Below are 26631 nucleotides of genomic sequence, written 5' to 3'. Positions count from 1 at the left end.
TATAAACTGTGTGGAGCACTCTCTTGTGAGCCAGTCTAATCTCCCCAACTCTGTGGAGCTACAAAATAAAACAGGGGTGGGCAAAATGCAGCCTGGGGGCTGGATGCAGCCTGCCAGGCCATTCTATCCATTTAGGGCCCCTAAAAAATTTAGAAAATTAATATTTATCTGCCCCTGGCTGCCTGTCATGTGGCTCTCGATGGCTTGCCAAAACTCAGTAAGTGGCCCTCTGCATGAAATAATTGCCCGCCCCTGAGATAAAACAAGGTTGGCTGACCTTCAGCCTTTAGTTTAGCTGACTTCAACTAATTCACTTCCCAGGACCTCAGTTTCCTCTTCTGTGGGTGTGTCTACACATCACCCTATGGTGACATAGCAACATGCTACAGCGAAATAGAAATCATGTGTGTCTACATGTGATCGCCAGCTACATTGGTGTAGCAGCGTGCTCCCTGGCAATGGCTGCAGTGACATAGCTGGGAAATTTACCCATGTGCAGCGTGCACAGCACAGTAACAGCCCATACTGCACTGTGTTTTAGTACTTCGAAAATAAAGTACCAAACACGGCTCCATAGCAACATTGCCATATGGCAACATGTAGATGCTCCCTCTAAAGTGCCTCCAAATGATACTTACTTTGCAAAGAGCTTTAAGATCTGCTGACAAAAAAATACTATCTGAGCTAGGTGATGGTTAGCATGTCAGTGTAATTTAGGTTTCCAAGTGTACATTTGAAAATGAGAAGGGTGCTTTTGAAAATGGAGGTAGTTTGACTCCAAGTCACTAGTGCAGTCTGAGCCACCCTACAGTGTATCTCTGGGATGGATTGATCCCAACTGCCTGGAACAACAGCATGATCTTCCCAATGATGAGGCCGCAGGGCAGGATGGTGCTTTGCACATGCAATTCGCACCATGCCACATGGCCCCCATTCCAGCCACTCTGGATTGCTCAGTCACTCCTCCCAGTAAGCAGAGTCCAAGGCATTTTTCTCAGGCAGAACAGGCTCACCTAGAGGTCTCAGGCTGCACTTCTATTGCCAACACCCTCACAGGCAAGCCCTTCCTTCAGGCCGGATGGGGATCATTTGGCACCTACCTGGCCGCAAGATGAGTTTTATTTTCTGGGGGGTCATTTGGGTGGCAACGGTGTCTCCGGAGCCAGTGTCACTGAGTGAGTCATTCTTTTCAACTTCAATGCTGCTGACTGGGAACTCGATGAAATCCAATGTGCAGCCATTTTGTAGGAGGTTCTCTTTCCAGTCGCAGCGAGGAGTTCCCTGTCCTAAGTCCTGGGAGAGGAAGGTAAAGAGAGGTGTGAGGTTCTGAAGTAGCCAACTGGGATTATGCCTTGGTGCCCTTGGGAGTGGGGCCATGACTCTGTGACACCATATCACAGAGCCTGAGATTAAATGGATCACCTTTGGGAACTATACAGGAGCTCCAAGCAGTGCAGGGAGGAAAGACAGTCTTCAAAATAGACAGGTAATGAGTGCTCCTAGGACTGCTGTACCCATCTCACTGGCTTTCCCAGCTCATCACCACCACCTACACAAAATGTCACCACTTCCTCTTATCAGGCCTGCGTGATCTCCACTTCCTTGGTGTCAAACTCCCTGTCCTCAGTTCTAAGTGCCAGTAGCAGCAAGTTAGTGGTAAGTTACCAGCTATCTGTTGATTCTGCCTTTGTCCCAGCTGCCACAGCACAGATTGTAGCCAGCATGTGGTCTGCTAGCTAATACACAGACACCTCTCAGCAAGGCGGAGGGGAAGGAGGAATTCCTGCTTAGCAGGGAGTGGTGAGGGGGTGGGGGGAAGCAGCCCGTCTTTGCTAGAGCTGCAGCCAGGGAGCAGAGGGGAGGGGCCAGATGTGCTGTGCAGCAGAGAGCCCTTCCCAGCCCTGAGAGGATGCCGGGATGCTGGGGGTGTCTGGTTTATCTTAAACCAGCAAGAGGTCTGGGACAGACATTACATAAACCAGTTTGACCCAAATCTGTTAAGTGTGATACTACATTCAACCAGGTTTATCTCAAACCAGTTTCAGCTATTTTCAGACTGGTTTATGTGCACTGAACACCTGTTCTGTTACAGGTTTAAATCAGTTTCTGATCACTTAAACTGGTTGATGTGTAACTTCTGTCCCTAGCCCTTGTGGGACAGATACCTCAGGGACAGCAGGAAGAGGAAGTGAATACACAGGCTATGCTGGATACATGCCAGAGTGCCATGCTTTAGCACCCCCCGCTTCTGGCCTGAGCCACTGCAGGTGTGGCTGTATTTCCTGAATCAAAAGTAAATGTCTGTCCAGTTGTTTCTTAGTTTAATTTCTGCAGTTTAAAATAACCTGCAAAGACTGAATTGATTCAGCCTCAGGCTTTTTGACTGTCTGTACATAGCCTGTGTATTTACAGCACTGATGACCCCCACTTTGATTGGGGGAAGAGGTGAAAGATTTGTGCTTACTCTTCTCTTTGCACATTTCAGTTAAGCAAAAATGAGAAAATAATTTTCTTTTTCAAAACCTGAAACTGTCAGTCAAGCAGTTTTAATAATAAATAACTGAGAAATTGGGGATGCCTTCAGCTCTGGGTGCTGCAGGAATCATGGAGGCTACGTACTGAACATGAGCCCCCACAAGTGCAGAGCATGGGTGGGGATGGGTGTTTCTTCACCCTGGGAAATGGAGATCCCCAAAGAGGGGGAATGAAACAATGGCTGACTTGCACAGAATGACAGGAAGTATGCACCTTTAAAATACCCATTAGGCTTCTGTATTTGCAGCAAATCATTACAGCAAATGATCTCCCTGTAAACAGGGAGTGAGTCCTGAAGTTGGAAGTGACCTTTGTTTCTCTGGCCCCTGTATAGCCCAGATGGTGGATGGGAAATGCCAAAGCGCTTCTTGTTTGGAGAGTACACGCATGAAGCAGAAGGAACAAGTTCCCTCTGTGCACCTTTTGCTGGGGTCAGAATTTAGGCTGGTTTAGAACTTCAAAATGGGTCAGCTTTCACTGAGGCACCAAACCAAGTGGCCACATTTTCAGCTGGGAGGGGGGATGCAAAGCTCCTTTGTAACCTGAAGGGGGTGTATAACTGTGTTACTGAGTGGCTGGCCCACAAGACAACAGTCTACTCCTTCCTGCAAGCAAAGGGAGTGCCTTCTTTATTCACAGGGTACAGACTTCAGTCCCTGCCACTGACTTGGTTTTCTGTGCATGCATGGTTAAGGCTTGTTATGCTGTGGTCGTGGTTCATTACTCTGGCTTTAGTTTCTTGCTGCTTTAGAGCCCATGGGATGGGGACAATCTCTTTACTGTTGGCAACTGTTCCCCAGTTGAGTTAGACTCTGCTCTCCCCCTAGGAGCAGAGGAACTGCCAGACCAGACCAGACCTGGTTTCCCCCTTGGATAGTGGCCAGGAGCACTAGCTGCTTATGAGAATGGTGAATGAAACCCTACAATTGGCAGTTATGGAAGAAACTGGTGCAGTGCAGCCTTTGCCCTGACCCCAGGGAACTAGAGATACTGAAACATCAGGGTAAAAATCCCTTGCTCTGGTAGGTTTAAGATGATGGCCTCTGGGAACACTCCTGGCTCCAGGAGCTCTGCTCCATAGTGGACCTTCTTGCTGGAACATGGAAAAGCCACAATCTGAACACTGACAGGCAGTGGAGCTAGAGCAGCCAAGTGGGCTCCTGTTCTGCTCTGGCTATGGTTTCCCTGGGTAAAGCAGGTACCAGCGTGCAAAGCCAGTAGCTTTGCATCAGGGAGGATTTGCAAAACCATGCAGAAAGAGCCTCTCTTTTGTCTTCCTTACAACTCCACCCTGCTCCACCAGAAACTCCATCTGAGCAAGAAACCAGACAGTTAACAGGATAGTCTGTCTTATTAAACAGAGTTCCCATGTGAGAAAAGCTCAGGCTAATCTCTTAACCCCAGTTGCCCGCAGGCTGGAGTTTGGGAGGAACAGCACCAAAAAAGGAGTGAAAGAGATGGAATAGCAACAGAATTACTGGAGAGGCCCTGAGTCTCCCATCAGGGACAGGAAATGGAAATGGCCAGCTCATTGTGAATTGTCAGCCCCCTGTTTCTTATCTTAGAAGGTTTCCTTGCTCTTCCCTCCCTCCTGGTTTCTAATCCGAAGGGGCAGGTGCTGTCAGATGCTCTGGGTCTGCTGAGATAAGGTTCCTTGGAAAGACAAATATTGAAAGTATTCCACACCTGCCCCTACTGCTGTGACATGGACTATCAGGGACAGATATAGTCCGTGTCTGTGGCTCCCTAAAACTACTATGTCTCTGTGTCTCAGGGTAGAATTTCTATGAAGAACCCTCTCCATGGCTTCCCACTATATGTGTTTAGAGGAACAGAATATGCATCCTGCTAAATCTAAAAGCATATGAGCTGTGCAGGCCTAATTTTTTTTTGCAACAACTTTAGGCAGGTGAAGCTCCATTGACTTCTGTGGAGCAATTCCTGATGTAGAATGTTGTAAGTGAGGTCCGATCCTGGCCCTGTATTTTTACAATGGGCTTTGGGACATCTCTGAGCAGAAAGTTTTCAAATATAGGATCCAAACATTCCCTGAGTTTGTGGTGGTTGGATACAGCCTGGCAGATTGGTTTGAGCTATGAACTTGGATCCGAAAGTCCAAGGGATGAAGCTACTATATCACTTTAATCCAATAAGTGGAAGCACATCAGTGGTATTCTCCTGTATGGAGGCCCCTGGTTCATAAGCATTGTGTTCAGGCAAAGATGGGACCTGTAACACCCTGGTTGGGGATTGCACTCCGGGATTCTTGTATATGGGCCTGAGTTGCATGCCCCTTTCGGCACTGTAGCCAGTCCATGACTATCAGACAAATCTTTAGCAATACCCTTTGCCTTACAGCTGACATTTGGATGTGAGGCTGGCCATCCTCCCTTCCTCCTGAGTTCACAGGGTATAGAGGAAGCTTTTTTCCTGATGATGAAGGGGCAATTCCAGGTCTGTGCCCTTCCAATGAGATTCCTAGTGAATGCCTAAGGAAGCCCCTTTCCCATCCCTCTGGAAACACACTCCAACCAGGGGTCACAAGACTGTTGCTACTAACCAACATTAGATTTAAATGTAGTTGCTACTGACAAGCATTGGTTTAAAACTGGTGAGCTAGCAGGGAAGTCATTAACATTGCCACTTATTGCCCCCCTGGCTATTCAGTGCTCACATCCCTTAGCTCAGGGGTCAGCAAAATACAGCTCATGGGCTGGTTACAGTTCCTCAGTCTCACTGGGCAGTGCTGGGGCACCCCCATCCAGTGCCAACCTGAAGCTTGCCCTGGGATACCTGTATGGCAGCAGCAGCTCCCAGCTCTGCTGGCTTGGTGTGGGGTGAAGCATTGTGGTGCAGGAGCAGTGGCAGTGGTGGAAAGCCTGATGATGGCACTGTGTCTGGGGCCAGGGCCAGGGCCAAGGGCTGGTCTCCATGAAGACTGTGCACAGCTGGGTGGGGAGCTGCATCTGGGGCTGGGGGCTGGTTTCCATGCAGACTGGCCCTGCCTTGGACACAACACACTGACTGGGGCTCCTGCCACTGCCTCTTCCCCCACACCGCTCCACTCTGTGCTGCTCCACATTATGCTGAGCTGGCAGGGCTGGGGCCTGCCACATGAGCATCCCAGGGCAAGCTGTGGGCTGGCATAGAGCACTGCCCACACCCCCCAGCCCCAGACTGGTCCTGGCCAGTGCAAGTGGCAGGGCGTGGAGTTGCCACTGGGTTCAGGTAACTCATTTACAGCTCATATGAGTTCAGAACAGGGCTTGGACTCTAATCACTGGAGCAACGGTGAGGCACCTTAATCACCCTGTCCCCAACCTTCTTCAGTGTTGTCTCTTCAATTAAGACAACATGTACAAGCAGGACCCTGATTTAGCAGGCAGCAAAAATGGGCTGTAACTCCAGCTTTGCTATGGGGCATTTGTGGGCATGTTGCTTCTCTCTGCTCCTCAGTTTTCCCACCTGTGAAATGAAGATAATAATTCTGCACTGCAGAGGTCTGTTATTTGTTATCCAGCAACTAAAGGGTGAGGTTCAGGCAACCAGGGAACTAGGATCCTCTGCTGAGCTTTTAGAAAAAAAAACATTCCTGACAGAGGTGGCTGGTTCATTCAGCAAACACCCCACACTTCAGGGGCATCCTCCCCCTAGTCTGATGCACTTGGACAGCTGTTGAACCAAGCCAGGGGAGGGATGGTTCAACCTGCCTCCTGTCAGCAATTAGTTTACATCTTGAAACCAGAGGTTTTCAAACCTTTTGATCACTGCATGCAAATGTTACAAATGGTTATTAAGTCATTCATCCCTTTGTTAAATCTAGCTGCAGTCTCTGACTTCCTTCAACTGGGGATTGCCTGGGCAAAGCAGAGCTTCCTCTGACTGTTTCCTTGTGCAGGTCCCTGCCTTTTCCTTTCCTGGCCTACACTCTTGTTTTCATAGGATTTCCATGGAGCAGGAAGACCTCTCTGAGGGAGGGTTACAAGAAAGTGTAACAGGCGCATGGTTTTGTGGATTAATTTAAAACATGGCAATAGACATTAGAAATCAAGCCCAGGTCACAGCCTGTCTCTGTGTGGCCTGCAGGATATAAGGCCTAGTTCTGCAAATGTTATTCAAGCAGAGAAGCTCTTTGTAAAACTTAACTCGGTAGGGCTGCTCACTGGGCAGTGTGGCTCCTTGCTGTAACAGTGGCAGAATCCCTCTCCTGCTCTGGTACAAAGCCAGGACTGAATGGAAATGACTGAGGACCATGGCTTGTAATACAAATGCTGGGACTAAATCTAATTGTAGCGAGAGGGAGAAATATAAATAAGGGCACTGTCCCTTTAAATAGAGTAGGATGCAGGCCTGGGGACCCAAAGGGGGGGAAAAACTCATTTGCTAAATTAAGACAATTCAGCCCAGATGCTGGGAAACCTTGGATGGTTGAGCAGGGCTTGTAGAGTCTGACGTTTTGGGGGCTGGCTGCTGGCAGTGGTACAGCTCCTTTGCTAATTGCTATGTCTGTACATAAACACAGCCCTGAGTAGGTGCAGAAAATATTTCCTTTTTTGGAAGCTTTTGCTGGATCTGGGGAAAGAGCTCTCATCCCCCGCAGCAGCCTCAGACAGCTAGCTACCCTGCCTCAGATCCTGGGAGGGGAGGACAGATTCCATCAGAGCCTGTTACAGCCCATTTCCTACTCTGCACCAGAAGCTAGGGCTGGCTTGGCTGTCACATGCCAGAGAGAAGTGCCTAATCATATCATTTCAAGCATCTCCGAGCTTCACTTATCCTGACTAAGGGTGCAGATCTGACCAGCCGCAGCACTATCAGGGGGGAGTTGCTAATGGCAGCACACACAGGATGCATCAGTGTATGCCCTTCCCTCCCACAAAGACTCATGCGAACCCTTTCTAGCACACGTGCACGTGCATTCTGACATGTACAACGTGGGCGGAGGTGTGCATGCCTACTTCCTCACAGCCCATGTAGCAGCAGGCCACTGGAACCAGGAGCCTTTAACAACTAAGGATAGCCTTGCCCTGTGTCTGACCAGGTGGGGACCAGTGGAAACTTAGGATGCCAATGAATGGAAAGCAAGAAATGGCTCTTTCTACTTCACCCTCTGCCTTTCCTTGCAAGTTGAAACCAGCCTGACATCAACACTATAAGGGTGTCACCACTATAGGGGTGGTGAGCCACAACCTACAAGGGCTGACAAGGTTCAAAGACTGAGGCCCGATTTTCAAAGGTTCATTACCAACAACTAGGCCAGATTTTCAAAAGAGTTCAAGCTGCACAGGTACACCTCAATACTCAAATGTGCTAATGCTCCAGTAGGGTTTGGCAGGTGGTGAAAACTTCATGCAAACCTTGCCTCTTGTGGGTTGGGCATTCAAAATCCCAGGGCTCCAGAAAGGTTTAAAACCCTGGTGCTGGTGAGAGGTATTTTTATTAACACTTTTTCCCCCACTAAAACACCTTTTTTGGGAGTTAAAAACATTTCAGAGAACTCTCCTTTAGATTTGAGTTTTATTTTTCTTGAAAATTGAAACAAACGTTTTATGTCATTTTTTTTTAACTTTTGGTTTTCAAAAAAACTGGAAAGTTACCGAAACCCAATGTTTTAAAAGCAGAAGTCTGTTTTTTTAATGCTGAAATTATCACTGTTTCCTTTCATCAAAATACTGACAGAAATTGCTGGAAATTTGGGGGAAATTTTTTTTTTTCCAACTAACTACCCTCTCAAAACGAACTCCACCCCCCACCCTTTCCAGCCCAACAACAAATAACTGGAACTTGTTAACCAGTTCTGTTCAGCTCCTCTGTAAAACACCCAAATACGGACCAGATTTTCATAGGAATTGCCTGGCTGACCAGGACCCCAAGTCCATCCAGACTAGTACCCTGTCTCCAAAAGGCCAGTCCTTGTAGTGGGGGAGGTTTTAGGGAAAATTATGTCAGGGCTTTTGCTGGTCACCAGCTCTGGCCAGGAAGATTTTTTTGCCCCCGGGCTTCTGGTTTGTTTTGGATTTTTTTGCCATTGCCTTAGGCACTGGGATGCTTGCCAGGGCTAAGGCTGTTTTTTTGTTTTGTTTTGTTATTTTTACTAGAATAAACTGATGCTCCTGCTGGTACTTAAAAAACCCAAAGGGTTTTGCTTTTCTGCTTAGAGTCATACTGATCACCACATTTGGATCAGTGATCCACGTACTGAGTTTTGGCAAGTCATAGAGGGCTGCATGATAGGGAGCCAGGGGCAGATAAATATTAATTTTCTAATTTTTTTAGGGGCCCCGTGGGCTGGCTGGAATGGCCTGGCAGGCCGCATCCAGCCCACAAGCCACTTTTTGCCCACCCCTGCCTTAGAGGAAGGGGTTAGAACCTGCTGTTATAGACGTGTATGATCTTTCTCACCTTTCTATGAGCTCCTCTATACAGAAGTCTCACCCTTGTTGAGAATAGTTAGCTCTTGGCTGAAGCCCTGAAGCCTGAAAGTTCCCAGCCCTGCTAACTGCCTCTACACTGGATTGGTGTCTTTTCCTTGTGGGCCCTCCACTAGGATATTCCTGGCCAGAGAATGTTTCAAAAGAATTTCACACCCAACCATATTGTTACACGATCACAGTGGCACCAATAGCACAGATGGGGTCAGATATGCTCTGGATTCAAGTCAAATGGCTGGTTTAATTTATCATTATGACCAGTAGCAGCCATGGAAGGAACTAGCAGGTTAGAATAAAATGCTGAGCCCTTCAAGGCCTTTACCTCCTGGAAGCACCATGCACATGCTGGGCTGACAGCCAGGCACTGCTTGCAGGAGCTCACTCCACGAGTGGTACAGATGTTGCCTCCTAGAAGAGAGAGAGACCAAAAGAGCAATTACAACCTGTCACAGTGTGGCATCCCTGACAGCTAAATGCCAACTGGTAATGCATAGAGGCTCCTTCCCAACATGTGCTGGGTCTGCTGGAGTGAGCTCTGCACTGGTTAGAGCCTGAGCACTAGACATGCTGAAATGCACTGTGATATGTATGGTGGTACTGTTTGGATGCACCAGCTCAGATCAAGGTCCATAGGCACAGTACGAGACAGCCCCTACTTAGAAGAGCTTTGTCTAAGCAGACCAAGGGAAGGAGTGGGATGGAGGCAGACAGGAAATGATATGTCAGCCAAGAGCAGAGCCCAGTCTCGTCTACCCTCTCCAGGAGCCCCCTTCCCTGAACTATGCTGCTTGGCTGTGCCTCAGGCTTACTTGCTTCTATGAAAACCCTACCAAAGCCTTGTCAGATGTCACCACCCTGCAGCTTTCTGATCATTATGCATTGGGACAAGGAAGAAGAAGAAACTGTCAAAAGATCTATGGTCCAGTATTCAAAAGAGAGACTCATTATCACCACCTCTGGGACAGAGCCTACTGAACACAAACCCACACAGGAAGGCAGCGGTCCTTTTGCGTAAAGACATGGGGTAGATTCAGGGGTGGGGGGCAGTGTGCAGTGGTAAACTGCATACCCTTTGATTCCTGGTCCACTCAAAAGTTTAAAACCAGTTGCCTGGCAGTGGCAGCACAGTAGCATTAATCTCCTTCTAATGGTCTTTAATGGTTTTACTAATCAAGCTATGCTTTCTTATGCAGTTCTGCTGTCTGTTAGCTGCTCCTGAAAGTATAGCTCTTATTTCAAAGTCCTGCAAACTGTTTCAAATTCTAGCTAGAAATATTAACTCAAGTGTGAAACTATTAATTCAGGTGAACATTAACTCAGGTAAACAATAGCTCAGGTATGGACTGGGAGAACTTGAAAAGATGGAACCTAGTGGGTAGCAGGACAAGCAAGTGCCACCAATAGCTTAGGAGAGGAGGCAAATTCCTACCATTCCAAGGTTCAGTGTAATTTGGGGACAAGGTGCTTGGTGTCAATAATGGATCAGGTAGCTTCACTGTGCAGCAGGCAGAGTGAGGCTTAAGATGAAGAATGCTGGTACGGGCAATTTTTGTCCCAGTGAGGAATGACCCATGTACTGCTAGGGCTCCTTGCCTACCCACATTTGTTTATTTATTTATGCTTGGCTAAGCATCAAAAATGCATTCTTGTCACAAAGCCCTCTCTGCCCAGTGGTACAGTGTGACTCTGTAGACAGCCACCCCCTCCTCTCCTGGCTACCCAGTGACCTCTGCACAGTGCAGGGGACTAGCATTCCTTTCTTCTTTCCTCAGGCAATGCCACCTCCTCCCCCACTTCAGTTTGTATTACAAGGTTTCATGGTACAAGCCATCTCATTAGGGAATCTTTTCTACACGTGTCTTGTGTTCTGATCCCTAGACTCCAAACTTCACACTTTGCCCTGTTGGTCTACAGATCCCATGCCAAGGGGCAATACATTGCTCTCCTCCCACATGAGGGCTCACATGTTCCCACCTGGCCCACCTCTCCACAAGGGGCTGTGCAGGAACCCAGGCAGGAGCCCCAGAACAATCTTCTGCTAGGCTGCTAGGACCAGTACCCCTGTTCTCTTTCAGAGTCAGTTAAGAACTATGCTTTATCTTATTCACCAGGTAGGTCAATGATTAACTACCCCCTTTCTCTTCTTGCCTGCAGTCCCTTAAACACCCACTTACCAACAGATAAGCCATGGAAAGGGTCGGCAACCCCAAGGGCCCCCTCTTCTTTAAGGAGACTTGGGCCCCCCTCAAACACAAACAGTGCCCAAGTCTCCATCTGCCTCTACTGTGTGCAGTCAGTTACTTCAATGAAAAGTGGGTGAAGACTCCCATAGTTCGGAATAGGAGAAGTTTACACCTTCTTCGTGTGAATGACTGAATAAAGAGCAGAGCAGAGCAGAGCAGTGGAGAATCAGGTCTGCATACATGCATCAGGAGCCAGATGTTCAGCTGGTGTAAACTGATGTGCAGGGATCCTGGTTTTCTCTGATAACTCCCTCCCCCCTCTCAATGTTTGGATTAAAAAAAAGTAACCCCAAATCCACATTTTTTCATAATCAAATGAAACACCACTATGTGTATATAAATATATTAGTGGTATTTCATTTTAATCACGGAAAAATGTGGATATGGGGTTACTTTTTTAATCTGAAAATTGGGTGTTTTTTTTTTTTAATCAGAGAAAACTAGGATCCCTGCTGATGTAGCTCCACTGACTTCAGTGATGTGGATCAGCTGGAAACTCCAGCTAACACATGCAGGCAGTAACTGTGACTGGCAGGTCTGGATAACTAGAGGCATGCTAGGAAACTGGGAGGACACACTCCAAGGCAGACTGCCTCACTGCTTGTACTCCCTCATCCAGCTCTGAAGGGAGTGAGTGCTACTTGTGTTTCCATGCAGCTGGCTGTCTCCTGACTGAACATGGGATCTGGCAATATTCCAAGGAGTTAAATCCCCAGACTGAAAGCACAGATCATGCTTCCTGGGTGCTCTGAAATTGCTTCACTGCTCTCAGTGGCTTTCAGCGCATCGGGCCAGGAATTCCTAGGAGGTTGCTAGGATAAGGAACAATGTCGGAGAGCTTCCTTGGCCATGTCTGCATGGCACAGTTGTTGTGCCCTCCAGCTCACCACACTGCTCTGGGCAGGCTGCCTCCTAAACCAGCAGCAGGGTGGCCACATTCACGCAGCAACGTGGGCACACTCATTAGTACTGTTGAATGATAGTACCCACTAGCCTGCCGCTGTGCTAATTAGCCCCTCACCAGTGGTGCTGAACAGCCCCAGGCCTGAGAATATCTGAGCTGTTGCAGCAGCCTAGAGCACTGGATCCTCCAGCCCAGGACACTTGGTTATTCCAGTTACCCAACCCATAAAGAACAAACCCAGGCAGGGGAGAGTAGTAAGGAGACTACAGCTCCTGACTTTGGCCTTGCTGGGCAGCTGCAAACTCCTTCCTGTAGACAGACAAGACTGCCATCGGCTGGAATTGGTGCTGGTGCTTCTGGGCTCTGGTTCAAGCCTTGGGGAACTTAACTGCACCAGAAATGTTGCCTACAGCTGAGAACAGAGCACAGTGAGGCCAGCATTGAAGGGTTTCGCTGTAAGCACAGGCAGGCCAAGCCTGGGCTCATCTTTCCACAGATCCTGGTGCTGAACTGCATGTCGCTAGGCTAGGCATATTAGTCCCCAGGAGTGGTAAGGCACATGTGGCTGTACTAGTGTTAGCCATGCTGGGAGCTCCACACCAGTCATTTTGGCTCTGGGCTGGATGAGGCAGCAGTTAAAATGGCAGCAGGAGCCTCTGTACATTAGAGCTGTAGCTGCTGCTACGGCTGGAGCTGGACGTGTGCTTGCAAGGGTAGGACACATGCAAAGTTCTTGCAGCGTAGGCAAGGCCTTGGGTTGTCGTCCCTTCAGCACCAGTTCAGCTGTGCTTTTGCCAAGACAGTTCTCAGTAGTGGATACATTGCTATCATACCAGCATGAGTCATTTATTCTGTGTCACAGGTTCTCAATACCATCTAACTATGCCTTCTGCTGCTTCTCCTGTGTCTCTTCCTCTTCATTGAGCCTTTGGGTTATCAGTGCCTATAATATGTTTGTAATTGGCCTTGGGCTCCTTACATGGGAAGAACTGTGAATGTAAATTGCTATTATTACCATAATCCATCTGGTTGGGTTTTATGTTGCTGTTGCTCTTTGGAAACTTGGTAGGATTTGCCTGGCTGGAGCAGCTGTGTCTACATGTGTGTGAGGTTCCCATTACACAAATTCTTCCAGCTGGGGACCTCTTGGTGACTACCCCAGCTACTTTCAATCCATCTTGATTTTCTTAGTATATACTCTCCCCCTGAAGGACATTTCCATACAGTTTTCATGAACCTGCACCTGCAAGGAATGAGATATGTGCTTTTGTACAGCTTGTACAGCACCTGGCACAACAGGGTCCCATTTCATGTGGGGCCTCTTGATGCTATAGTTAAACAATGCTAGTTGGGGCAAGAAGTGAGGCGCTGAGTACCTGGGTCCTGCTTTGGGGAAAAAAAGAAAGTGAAATGAGGCAGTGGTACTTTGAACAAGGCCTTCTCTCCTGGCACCTGTGAAAGATCAGTTGGGCATAGCTTGATAGTTTATATTCTAGCCCTGTTTTTTACCTGTATATGTGGGAGATCTTGCTGAGACAGAAGAAAGGCTTGAAGGCACCTACCCTAAAGCAGGACTCCCCACCCCAGTGTGCCTTCCTGCCCTGCAGTGTCCCTGCTGTGCTCTAGATGGCAGGGAAACTGCCAGTGTTTTACAGAAGTTGCTAAGGAGAAAGAAAGGAAAATGAATATAATGCAGAGAAAGGAAGTGGTGAAACGATAATTTGTGGTCGGATGTTGCTACACCCTTCCCCAGGCACCTTGGATGGTTCTGGCAGCATGGTTGGGCTTTTCTACTGAGCATCAGAGCAATCCAAACTGGGAGGAGTCCTTTGATTCTACCCTGTTTGTCCTCATGGCCGGTTCCCACATAGGACTGCACCAACAATCTAAAATGATACTGTGCCCCAGTCACAGCCAAGTTCAGAATAGACTTTCCTTTGCTAGGATGCTCAGAGCTTAAAGGAAGACTTACTGTAGCCAAAAGAGAAATGTGGGCATTAGGCAGCGCCCATTTCAGTTATGCATGCAGGGCAAAGGCTCTCTGTGTTGAGCACTGTAAAGCTCAGCCCCCAGCTCCTCCCAGTACAGCACTCATTAAGGGCTGAATTTTCCAAAGAATGGTGCATGGTTTGTGCTGGGGGCAGGGGGGAAATGTTCCTCACTGCCCTGTGACTTATACCCCTACCGCTAACTCCAGTACCCAGGGAGTATGAGGACTGTCACATGAGACCATTCCGATACTGTAGTTTTTTCCAGGCCCTAAGCTGGGCAATTGACCAGCTGAACTGAGAAAATGGGAGGCAGGGGGAGAATCAAGCCCAGATATATTTAGTTTTGCCAATGTGAGGCACTAATTGAAAAAAATAGGCCAATCTCCAGTCATCACCTCTATTACAAGTGTTGCTAAGCATCTGCCTATATGAAAGGTGTTCATGTCAGTGTGGTTACAATGATGTTGCCTTGCACTGAAGGGTGTAGATGTGAGATGCATATCCCTGTCTCCCTGGATTGCAACCATATTGTGGTGGAGAGGCTTGTGTTTCCTGATGAGCCTGAGAGCAATGCTGTCTGGAAATTTTTCCTGGTAGGATCTCCCATGGCAGTAATGTCAAAGGTGAGGCTCCAGACAAATAGTGACCCAAACCAAATAACTAGCGTAGGTGGAACTCTTTAGTTCTGGTTCAGCCATCCATCTAGGAGAAGGATACTGCAAAACTAAACCTACAGTCTGAAGATCTCTCTGCCACCATCCTAATTCACTAGGCAACAGCACATGAGCTTCAGGCTTAAAGAGTGGGGCCAGTCAGCGCGAACTGTACTCCACTTTAAAGCTCCACAGGCAGGCAGGAAAGAAACAAGTCCCCCAAGTCCTACAGTACCAGAAGTGGGGGGAAAACAGCAGGTGTAAGGTAACACTGGAGGCTGCAGTCCCAATCCTGCATGCAGGCAGCTCAGGAGTATGGGTCATTCCGATGATGACCCAGAGATGATTTTCTAGCAGCAATCAGCCATACACAGTAAACATTGCAGCAGGATTTGCCTCCCTGCAATTGGACTGATTAGTCACCAATGGGTCTGCAACCGGGGTGAGCAGTTACTTTTCTAATATCTTTGTCTGCAAAGAACCAACAGAAGAAGTGACAGGTGCAGCTCCCAAACCACTGTGCCTGCCCTGCATTTGCTCCTTCCTCTTCTGGTGTGAAATCTCTCCTGCCCGGCCAAAGCCCTAACCATCTTCAGCCCAGTAAGTACCAGCAGGTGGATTAGGTTTCTGTGATATATCATAGCTGGAAGTCAGCCACAGGGGGACACAGCCTTATGAAACTCCAAGGGGAAATACAGTATTAGCCTGACAAGGAACAGGAGAGAAACCAAGTAATTACAGTGTGCAGAGCTGAATAGGCACTGGAAAACACTTGAGCTCATTGTACATAGAAAAAGATGTACTGGCATCCTTATGAGCGAATAGCTCCAATGGATCCCAAGCTGAAGAGGGCTGGATAGTGTCACTGGAGTGTGGAGTGATCCCTGCCATCCACTGAGGCATAACAACACCCCTCCAATTTCAGAGAAACTTTATACTATACCCCCTTTCAGTGTGATGTATTTTCCTGGTTTGGACTCAGCCAGACAGTATTATTTCAGAGACATTAAGGGTGCAAGGGACTGTTGTGTTCATCCAGTCTTGGGGCCTGCCTGGCACAGGCTAGAAGATCTCACCCAGGCACTCCTGAATGAAATCTAGTGCCTGGAATAAAGTTAAAGCATCTCTCTAGCTATTGTTTATATAAGGTAATCCTGGCCTGGCAAGGATGCATTAGCTGGGGGGCCATTGTGCTTTTCTGCATTTGGAGTGTCTCTCCCTCTCTGCACTCTCCTTTGTGTCACAGTCTGGCAGGTCTGAACCAGCACCACTGCAGACTTGACACTGAGGGGAGGAGGTGCCCAGGTAGCCTTTCTGCTCTTTCTCTAACCCTATAATTTCCTCATTTACCAGCAATAGCTCTCCCCCTTCATCTCCTTTAACAACTACATATGTCTGCTGACTCATGGACTGTGGTTATTGCAATGCCTTAACATGGTTCTTGCCTGGGACAGATTGTGAGACCGAGCATGCCTGATAAGCAGGCCTGCACTTGGCTATTATTAACCCTTCTATAGCAGATGTGTGGAATTTGTTTCCTGGCAGATGTTGGTTATTTCCTTTCTGTTTGGGGCCCATTGATAGCTTGATCCTTTGCCAGGATGTTTTTTTGCTTGTCCCCACACCCCCAGGTTAGTGGGGGCTATCTGCATGGGCAAGAAGTCCCTATGCACTTCCCATGGCTGAGCCTGTTTAGGAAGGCATGGCCAAATGTCTGCCTTTGGAGTGGTAGGAACATCTCCTAGAGCTTAGCATCTCCCAGGGCTCTGGCTGCTTCTTTCCCTCCTCTTGGCACTGACCAAATCATCAGCACACTCAGTTTGGGCCTGCTCCCAGAGGAGATGCACATGTTAATGCCTGTTGTGCCCCTAGGAGCTGAAGACCTAGACTCCACAGACCCCCCAGTATAGAGCCAGGAGGTAAGTGTACCTGGCCAGGCGAGGTTGTACGACTACAGGGGGTGCTTGGAGGGTGCTGCCTGAGACAGTGGGTGTATGTTTGCATGTGTGTGTGCATGCGTGTGGGCCTGTGCCAGGCAAGACACACCGGCTGAGCGGAGCCCAGGAGGGGAATACCCCCCCTCCCCTGGTCCCTTCTTAGCTGAGCCCCTCAGGGAGCCTCACGAGCAGAACGTGCAAACAGGTGTGGCTTTACTAGGAAGCGGCAGTTTGTGCAGGAGTTTGCATGGAAAGTGTGCAGGAGGCTCCCAGAGGGCTGGTCCAGGCAAGGAGCCTGAGGCCAGAGGCCGGCAGAGGAGCTGCCAGGACCAGGTAGGGGCATGAACTCGCTCTCAGCCAAGGTGGTGATTCATTGTGGCCGCAGGCATCCCAGCACCACCAAGATCTCCACCCAGACTAGCAGAGATCTCCACCAAGATCTCCACCCAGACTAGCAGAGATCTCCACCGAGATCTCCACCCAGAACCCCTGGCTCTGTACTGCGGGGGCTGCCTGGCATGGCTGCTGGGAGCTGGACAGGGGGGACCCCCTAGCCCATGAGGTCTGCTGCCTGCATCTGAGATGTTGCAGAGAGGATCCCCAGGCTCGTCTGGTCCTCTGACTAATACCCCATGCTTCTCATCCAAGTGGGAACAAATGACACGGCCAGGAGTAATCCGGACCAGGTCATGAGTGACTACATGGCTCTGGGGGGCTGGGCTTAGGTAGTCTTCTCTGTGCTCCCTGTTGCAGGCGATGGTGCCATCTAGAAGGCTTCGGTTTCCTAGACCACAACGCACACTTCTGGGAGAGAGGACTCCTGGGAACAGAGGGCATCCATGTCACAAGGAGAGGTAAGTCCCTATTCTCAGCCAGGATGGCCTATCTTCTTGATAGGGTTTTAAACTAAGATTGCTGGGGGGACAGGGAAACATTAACTGGAGCTTGCCTGGGGACTGACATGCAAGGAAGCTCCATGGATAGGGACACCAGGAGGGCCACTCTTGCAGGAGCTGAGGGAATAGTTCTCCTTCAGTATGACAGGAAGTTGAGGACCTCAGTAGGAGGCCTCAGGTGCCTGTACACTGATGCCAGGAGCATGGGAAACAAGCAGGAGGAGCTAGCTCACCTGCTCTTCAGTGGGCATTACAGCCTAGTAGGGATTACAGAGACCTGGTTGGACTCCTCACACAATTAGAGCATAGCCACAAGGGGCTATGCCCTGCATGCACAGAAGGGACTGAGTAGGGAAAAAAGGTGGAGGTGTAGCTCTCTATGTGAAGGAGCAGCACACCTCCTTGGAGGCTGACATCAGCTCCAAAGAAGAATGTCTTGAAACCCTCTGGGTCAAGCTCTTGGGGGGTGGGGGTATGGTAAGAGAGATCTAACTGTAGGTGTATACTACAGACCACTAAACCAGGGCAAAGAACTTGATTTAGAGTTCACCTGAGAACTAACAGAGGCTGCCCGGGCGCGGGACATGGTCATCATTGGTGACTTCAATTATCCAGACATCTCTTGGGAGGAATGGTTGGCCATGCCGGGTTGGTCGCGGTCATTCCTGACCTGCATTGAAGGGCTTTTTCTGACTCAGGAGGTGCATGGGTCAACCAGAGGAAATGCTCTTCTAGACTTGGTCCTGGCCAAAGGAAATGACCTGGTGACCAACCTAAACATACAGGGCAGCCTGAGTGAAAGCGACCATGAAACCATTACATTCATGGTCCATTGCAAGGGAGACAAATCAAATAGCAGGCTTGAAGTTTTGGACTTCAAAAATGCAAACTTCAACAAGCTCAGGTCACTAGTAGGAAACGTGCTGAGAGGCCAAGGACTGAAGGCAAAAGGAATGCATGAAGAGTGGTTGTTTCGAAAAGACATGATCCTTGAAGCACAAAGTAAGTCCATTCCCATGCAGAGGAAATGTATCAAAAGGGCTGGGAAGCCCTCTTGGCTAAACAGGGAAATCATGGCCCTCCTAAGAAAGAAAAAAGTGGCTTGCACTCAATGGAAGCTAGGGGCAGCCCCAAAGGAGGACTATACAACTCTGGCCCACACTTGTAGGGATCGGATTAGAAAAGCTAAGGCAGCGACTGAAGTAAAATTAGCAATGGAAATCAAGGACAACAAGAGGTTCTTCTTTAGGTACATAAGGAACTGGAGGAAAATGAATGGGAGTGTGGGGCCATTGCTCAACAATTGAGGACAGCTAGTCACCGGCCCTCAGGAGAAAACTGAATTACTGAATGACTCCTTGGTCTTACAGCAGGCCAGGGGGAAAATCATGCCAGCTAGGGTACGGAATGAGCAGGGTTCAAATGACTGCCTTCCTTCTATGCCGTAGAACTGGTGTGTGATCAATTAAAGAAATTGGATGTATATAAGTCAGCAGGTCTGGATGAACTTCATCTGAGAGTGCTGAAAGAGCTGGCCGAAATCATTGCAGAACCCCTGGCAGAGCTCTTCCAAAACTTGTGGCACTCCGGGGAGGTCCCCGAGGAGGGGAAGAGGGCTAATGTTGTGCCCATCTTCAAGAAGGGGAAGAGGGAGGACCCGTGTAACTATAGGCCAATTAGCCTAACTTCTATCCCAGGGAAAATCCTGGAAAAATTCATTAAGGGGTCTATGTGCAATAGGCTTGCAGAAGGTAGGATTCTGAACGACAGCCAGCATGGCTTCGTCGTGGGCAGGTCTTGTCTTACCGACCTCATCTCCTTTTAAGATCAGGTGACTCGCCACCTGGATAAGAGAGAGGAAGTTGACATTATAGATCTTGACTTCCAAACAGCTTTTGTTGTGGTATCCCACAATGTTCTGGCAATAAAATTGGAAGACTGTGGGCTTAACTGCGAGACAGGTAGGTAGGAAGCTGGCTGCAGGGTAGGACCCAGAGTTCTAATGAACAGACCTGTGTCGTCCTTGCGAGAAGTGGCCAATGGTGTCCTACAGGGGTCTGTGCTTGGTCCAGAGCTATTCAACATCTTCAACAATGATTTGGATGTGGGGGTGAAGAGCTCAGTGGCCAGGTTCACAGATGACACCAAGTTATGGGGAAGTGTGGTCATGCTTGAAGATAGGCTGCAGATACAGGTGGACCTAGATAGGTTTGCAAGTTGGGTAGATGTAGTTCAACGTTGAGAAATGTACAGTGCTCCACCTGGGGATGAACGATCCCTTATTCACCTACAGGCTTGGCAGCGCCAACCTGACCTGCACTATGAATGAAAGGGACCTGAGGGTAATAATTGACCACAGTATGAGCATGAGCCGGCAGTGTGATGCTGTAGCCAGCAGGGCGAACGATACCCTGGCATGTATCAATTGATGCATCTCCAGCAAAACCAGCAAAACCACTGCAAAGAAATGATTCTCCTGCTCTGCTCGGCATTGGTAAGACCGCAGCTAGAGTACTGCATCCAGTTCTGGGCTCCGCACTTTAACAAGGACTTGGTAAAGCTTGAGAGAGTCCAGAGAAGGGCTACCCATATGATCAGAGACTTGCGTGGCAAGCCATATGAGGAAAGGCTGAGGGACCTGGGACTCTTCAGCCTGAAAAAGAGAAGACTGAGGAGGGGACTTGGTAGCAGCTTACTGGTACATTAGAAGCTTACATCTAGGACTTGGTGAACAACTGTTCACTAGGGCACCCTTGGGGAAAACTAGGAACAATGGTCACAAACTCCTGGAAGATCATTTCAGGCTCAACATTAGGAAAAACTACTTCACAATGAGGATGTCCAGACTGTGGAATAAATTCTCTCCAGAAGTGGTGTGATCACCTATCCTGGAAATTTTTAAAAGGAGACTAGACAGTCACCTTTCTGAGGTCACCTAACCCCCAATTGTCTTTCCTGCTTGGTGCAGGGGGCTGGACCTGATGAACTTCCAAGGTCCCCTCTGGCCTTACAATTTATGAATCTGTGAGTGGCTGGAGCCTAAGTCTTAGGAGATATGGCTTTGAAACAGTTCTCCCAGAGACTTCCAGAGCAAGCTTGGTCAGGTTTCTTAATAAGTTCATTAAACAGCTGTAAGGTACTATGGCAATGAGGCCCTGCCAATACCTTCAATAGAAGGAGAGGTGCTATTTACTGGGGACCAGGCAGGGAGGAATTCTCCTGCCTAGAAGACAAAAGGGAAACAACCCCACTAGATCAGGGATCAGCAACCCCCAGCATGTGTGTCAGAGCATGGCATACAAAGCCATTTTGCTTGGCACACTACAGCCAGTCCAGGCTCTGGTCAGGCCCCTGCTGCTGGCCATGGAGCCCAGGCAGCACGGAGTCTGCAAGCAGCTGCGCTGGGGTCTGCATAGCCCTAGCCTGGCTTGTTGCTGGCAGTGGGTGCACCTGAGCCTCAGGGCAGACAGCAGAGAGGAGGCCAGGGCTGCACTGCCACAAGGATCAGGCCCCTCATGGCTTCACTACCATCCACCCCTGGCATATCAACATCTTACAAGTGAAGGTTGCAGGGTTTTTTGTCATTCTGCCCAAAAACACTGCCAACCCCTGCCCTAGACAATATTGCATCCAGGCACAGTGTCCAGGGCCTGGCTTTGAAACTCCTTTGGTAGACACAGACAATAAGCCCTGTGGGGCACTGTCACCTTCCTCCAAAGGCCTGATCATCTTATATCGTGGCCTGGGGTTATGGGCCCAGGGAGACCAGCTGGAGCTAAATAAAAGCTATCCCTTCCTGCAGAGCTGAGATTTTCCTCTCCTTTCCCTTCCCCAAGAGACATTTGAGTACCAATGATAATAAGTCCCAGGGAGGTCCCTGCCCAGCAGGAGAGCTCAGCTGATGACTAGCATTTGGTACAGATTAACAACTTCCCATCTGTTGTATTATCTTCCTGGCTGCTTCCCCTCATTCCTGCAGTAATGCAACCAGTCAGGGATTCTCTCAGGCTTGCAATGTGAAGGCGAGGGACCTGCAGTCCCACAAGGAGTGCTGGTCCCAAATGGATCCCAGGGAACCAGTTTTGCTTGTGTAGTGTTTCCCTCCACACTGACTGCCAAATCTCACATCTCCTCCCCCTGTATGATGGTGTTAATCTGGTGTGGACACTCCACTGCAGTGAGTTGGTGGAACTGGTGCGTGAGGTCTGATATGCAGACTTAAGATCCTAATAGTAGAGCTGGAAGAGACCTCAGGAAATCACAACTAGGCCAACCCCTGCTTAAGATAGGATCATTCCTGCCAAAAACACCTCAGATAACACTCCTTTGGGGCTGCAAATTGCAAAGGAGACAAAGTGAGTTAGGTGTACAAATCCTACAGTGATTCAAGGAGAGCCAGGCATCCAGCTTCCTTAGGCTGTCTCAGCAGTCTCAGCCTTAATGCTCTTGATTTCACACAGTTCACTTCTCCTCCCTATGGCCTTACTGTACTTATACCAATGGGAGTACCGGAGCTCTTAGCTGTAGGCCCAACCAGGACACTTGCACTCCAGGGTAATCTATACCCTTGCTGACTTCTTAGGGGCTGTGTTCCCTCCCTGGCTTTGGTCAGAATTAGCACTCTGGCTACCAGCTGCCAAACACAAAAGACCCAATTGTCACTTGCCTAACACCCACTGACAGAAGTGACATTTGTTGCATGATTGGTCCCTTGAAAGCACTCTCCAGCTGTGCCCTGACAGAAGTGCACAGCTGCAGAGCGCTTTAAAAGTTCCTGATCATGCAACAAATTAACCCTCATGTAATGAGGGTTCAGATGAAGATGCTTCGAAGTGGAGCACCTTCATTAACTTCTGTCTGTCCCTGCATGCAATCAGGGCTGGGCTGATGCAGCCCAGTCCAGCCTCGCCTCTGGTGCCGTCTGCAAGAAGGGAGTGTAGGTAACTGGGCTGGGGTTTGCCCATCTCGAGCTGGAGCAGAGGTGGGTGGATTGGACCTCACATCTCAGGGGGGTCCAATCCACTGGCCCCTCTCTAGCTCAGGCTAGGCAACCCCCCCATCTTCTCCCCCCTTCCATCCTGCAGATACAGCACTGGAGCTGGGGGAGGGGAAAGGGGCTAGGGGAGAAAGAATGGAGGCAGGCAGCTCCTTCTGGATCGTCTCCAAGTGGAGCTCGATTCCCCTGCTGCCCCCACACCCAACAGCAAATGTCTGTTGGGTTGAGGACTGGGGGGAATCACTCTAACTCATGGTGCTTTCTGTGAAGCAGGGAGCTCCATGTCTGTCAGCCCCTCTGTGTCCACATTCTCACCAATGCAAAATTCTCCCACTGCTGCAGGTGGGAAATTCAGATGTGGCGGCCTCTACTTGGCACAGGACAGAAGGGCCTGCCAATGTGTAGGGCAATGGGGACCAGGCCTGAAGGTCTGTATGACATTGTATGTGACCTGCCTGGAAATGTCAGTTCAGCTGGGACTACACACTCTGGGCATCAGTGCCAGAGAAATTGCAATACACTAGGTCTGACATTAGGCTTTATAACTAGGGTGACCATAATAATTTTAGGGAACTCTGAGATGGGGAAAGGCCTCCAGGAGGCACCAGCACACACACACACACACGCGCGCGCACACGCTAGGGCAGTGTGTGTGTGTGTGTGTGTGTGTATGTGTGTGTGGCCAGAGCAGTGGGTGTGGGTGTGTGCGTGTGGGCAGAAGTGGGCTGGGCTGGAGCAGCTGTCTGGATGCATTGGAAAGTGTGGTGCCTTTGCCACTGGAGGTGGGGCTGCAGGCTGGGGCCAGGGTGGGGGACAGGGCACTGGCCAGGCTGGGGGCACTGTACTGACTCACAGCTCTGGCCCCATCCTGGCACCTGCATCTACATCCTGACATGGGTCCCTGGGCTGGGCAGGTGCAGCCAACCCCGGCCTCAACCACCCCCCCCAGTTAGGGCAGGGTGGGGTTGGGCTGGGTTTCTATGTATTTGTGTGTAAATTGTATTTGCATTCTCTGGTGGCTTTGCACCTTGTGTAGCATTTTACATTGATGCAAAACGAATGTTAAATATTTCCTTTCAGCTCTTTGGGGCAAGGACCATTTTTTTGTTCTGTATTTACATGGAACCTAGCACAGTGGGGTCATGATCTGTGCCTGGGGCTTCTAGTGTGGCATCATCATCATCATCATCATTAGAGAACACAACCTGCTTCCCTCATCTAGACTTGTCCCTACACTAAGGGCCAGATTGTGCTTTATCTGTTAAGTGCCTACCTGGACTTATATGCCTAGGGGGGATCCTTTTCCACCTTGAGCAAGTCCCTGAAAAAACATGAATGCATCTACTTTTGTAACATGCTATCATCTCAGTCTGGAGACTAAGTCACACAAAGCGGCAAATGGGAGTAGGACCCAGTCACCTTCCAAGTTAGATGAAGCAGGGTGGAACAGGACCTTGCTCAGGCAGCTAATTGGCAGAACAGGACCTGGCCCACCAATTCCAGTGGGGCTACTAATGTGTGTTAGTTCCTTCCTGGTAAAATGTGCCTTCATGAGCAGGGAGGACAGTGACCCTCTGGGCTGGACCCAGAGGCAGTGGCTGTGTCTTGTGAGGTCTCCGTTACACGTTGGCAAGTAGGTATAAGCAGGGCAAGCCTAGGGGTGTCTCAGCATGTTTGATATCTACATCAAGGGGGTTGGAAGCAAGTGTAGACTGTATCATCTCTGCCCCACTTTGAATTTGGCCCTGTGTGTACCATACACATACATGCTTCCTATGACCCTGGTCCTCAACACTACCTGATAACAGGTCAGCTCACCTCAGCAGTGCTAGCAAAGATTCTCTCTACATTGCCCCAGAGAAAAGCAGGGGCAGCTGGTGGGAACAGTTTTCTCTTGCCATTCAGGGGCTGGGCTGGGACTGGCTGAGAAGAGACACAGCCAGGTCCTCCGCACCCAGAGCCCTGTTCTCTGTGTCTGTCCCGTGTTGTGGTAGCTTGTGCTGAGCATTGTAATCCCACCCCAAGAGCAAGTCAGAAAAATACTTCTGCTAGACACAGACAGGCAGCCAGACACCCACAGCCAAGGTCATTGCAGTGCAAACCACGTAAGTATTCATCCAGAGGCTACATCTGTATTCAGCCACACAAACACATACCAAATGTGTGTGTGGACATGTGCACATACACATACATATTTAAAAAACATGCATAACAGAGGTCAGAGAGGAAAATGACTTGCTGTGTCACTAAGTCTGTTTCCAGGGGCAGTGCAAGTGTGTTCCTGCAGCACACCTCTTAGTTTTTTTCTCCAATACAGGTATACAAATTTCAAACAGTATGGCTCCTGCCATTTCATGGACTCATGCCTACAGAACTGTTAATCCCCAGTGTTCCCTTATGATACATCAGAATCCTCTCTTGGTCAGCAAAAAAAAAAATTAATTAATTAAATAAATGAAAATAAATCATGAGATTACCTTTAAAATCATGAGATTTTTCTTTAAAAATAATACATTCTGGGATCACTTCATTTTCCTCCTTATTTTTAAATCTTCAGGGTTCATGCTTTTAAGCTTTCTTTTGCTACTATGATGACTAACAATTTACTGGCTATTTTAAATGTAAGCAGAAAATGTCATGAAATCAGATGACTGTAAGGGCTGGATTCTTAAGAAAAACACCAAATATGGTGAGTCTTGGGATAAAAGCAACCACCCTGTGGCAGCAGGACCAATGCTTTCATCCTCATTTTCCAGAGAGGGAACTGAGGAATGGGCAGGGGGGAGAGAGAGAGAGACAGACAGACAGAATATGTTAAGTGACATGCCCAAGAAGGCACTGAAAGTCTGTGGCAGAGCTCAGTCTCAGAATACATTAGTACTCCAAATTATCCACGTGCCATTCTATATAAACACATCTCACTGTGGATGTGTATTATATGCCTGAACATGTGTGTTATAGATTATGTATATATAATTGTGTGCATGTGTGGAGAGAGAGAGATTATTGTATTTCTTTTTCAGCCATCACTTAGCCAAGCTGCTTAACTCAATTAGCTTTTCCTTATTGGCTGCTCTCTCTCTTACCCCTGTCTTTATTTATTTTTCCTCTCCAGTTTGCCAGTATCTTTCTAGGAAGGAGGTGCCCAGAAATGAGTGCAATATTCCAGGAATGCAAACAGACAATGTTGCTAATCACATACTGTATCATCTTGGATATAGTCTCAGGCACATCATAAACACACTGTCATCTCCAGTTCTGTATTTTCCTGATTGGAACCAGCATGGGCCAACCGTACATTTTCAGGTTCAGCATTAGGAACAATAGCTCTTTCCCTGACGATGACAGTATTTCATATGAATATATGTGATATTTCTGCAAGGGTCAATCAAAGTCCTTTCTGGACTTTAGCAAGGCCTTTGACGCCATCTCCCACCCCAACCTCATTAAAAAACTAGGTGACTGTGGCATTGATGCCTACACAGTCAGATGGATTGCAGATTGGCTGAAGGGTTGTACTCAGAGGGTGGTGGTGGATAGCTCATATTCGACCTGGGGAGAAGTGGGCAGCGGAGTCCCCCAGGGCTCGGTCCTTGGGCCCGCGCTGTTCAATTTCTTTATCAGCAATTTGGATGATGGGGTGAAAAGCAACCTGTTTAAATTTGCTGATGATACCAAAATTTGGGGTGAGGTGAGCACGCTAGTAGGGAGGGAAAGACTGCAGCAAGACCTGGATAGGTTACAGGGGTGGGCTAGCAAAAAAAGGATGTGTTTCAATACTGACAAGTGCAGGGTGCTGCACTTGGGCAGCAGTAACCAGCAGCACACTTATAAGATGGGAAACTCCCTTCTTGAGAGCACAGAGGCAGAAAGGGATCTCGGAGTCATTACTGACTCCAAGATGAACATGGGCCGACAATGCGAGGTCACGGTTGGCAGGGCTAACTGCACCTTGTCATGCATCCACAGGTGCATCTCAAGTAGGGCCAATGAGGTGATTCTCCCCCTCTACATGACACTGGTTAGGCCACAGCTGGAGTACTGT

At 48.8% G+C, this 26631-nt stretch overlaps 1 protein-coding gene across 2 annotated transcripts in view; it reads right to left on the bottom strand.

The window, feature by feature from the left end:
- ITGB3 (integrin subunit beta 3) overlaps positions 1 to 26631 on the bottom strand; it is a 79009-nt gene that overhangs the window by 50542 nt on the left and 1836 nt on the right. Inside the window, exons 2-3 of one of the 2 annotated variants that reach the window (XM_019523584.1) lie at positions 9289 to 9374; positions 1101 to 1293 (exon numbers count right to left, since the gene is read on the bottom strand). In XM_019523584.1, the coding sequence (XP_019379129.1) occupies positions 1101 to 1293; positions 9289 to 9374 (279 nt within the window). The remainder of the gene's footprint in view (positions 1 to 1100; positions 1294 to 9288; positions 9375 to 26631) is intronic. The other variant, XM_019523585.1, reaches the window with a different exon arrangement.

Source organism: Gavialis gangeticus, unplaced genomic scaffold (assembly GCF_001723915.1).
Source record: "Gavialis gangeticus isolate Ggan-Ray unplaced genomic scaffold, GavGan_comp1, whole genome shotgun sequence".
Lineage (NCBI taxonomy): Eukaryota > Metazoa > Chordata > Crocodylia > Gavialidae > Gavialis > Gavialis gangeticus.
Note: the sequence above shows the minus strand (reverse complement) of the source record. Positions and strands in the feature narration are given on the sequence as shown.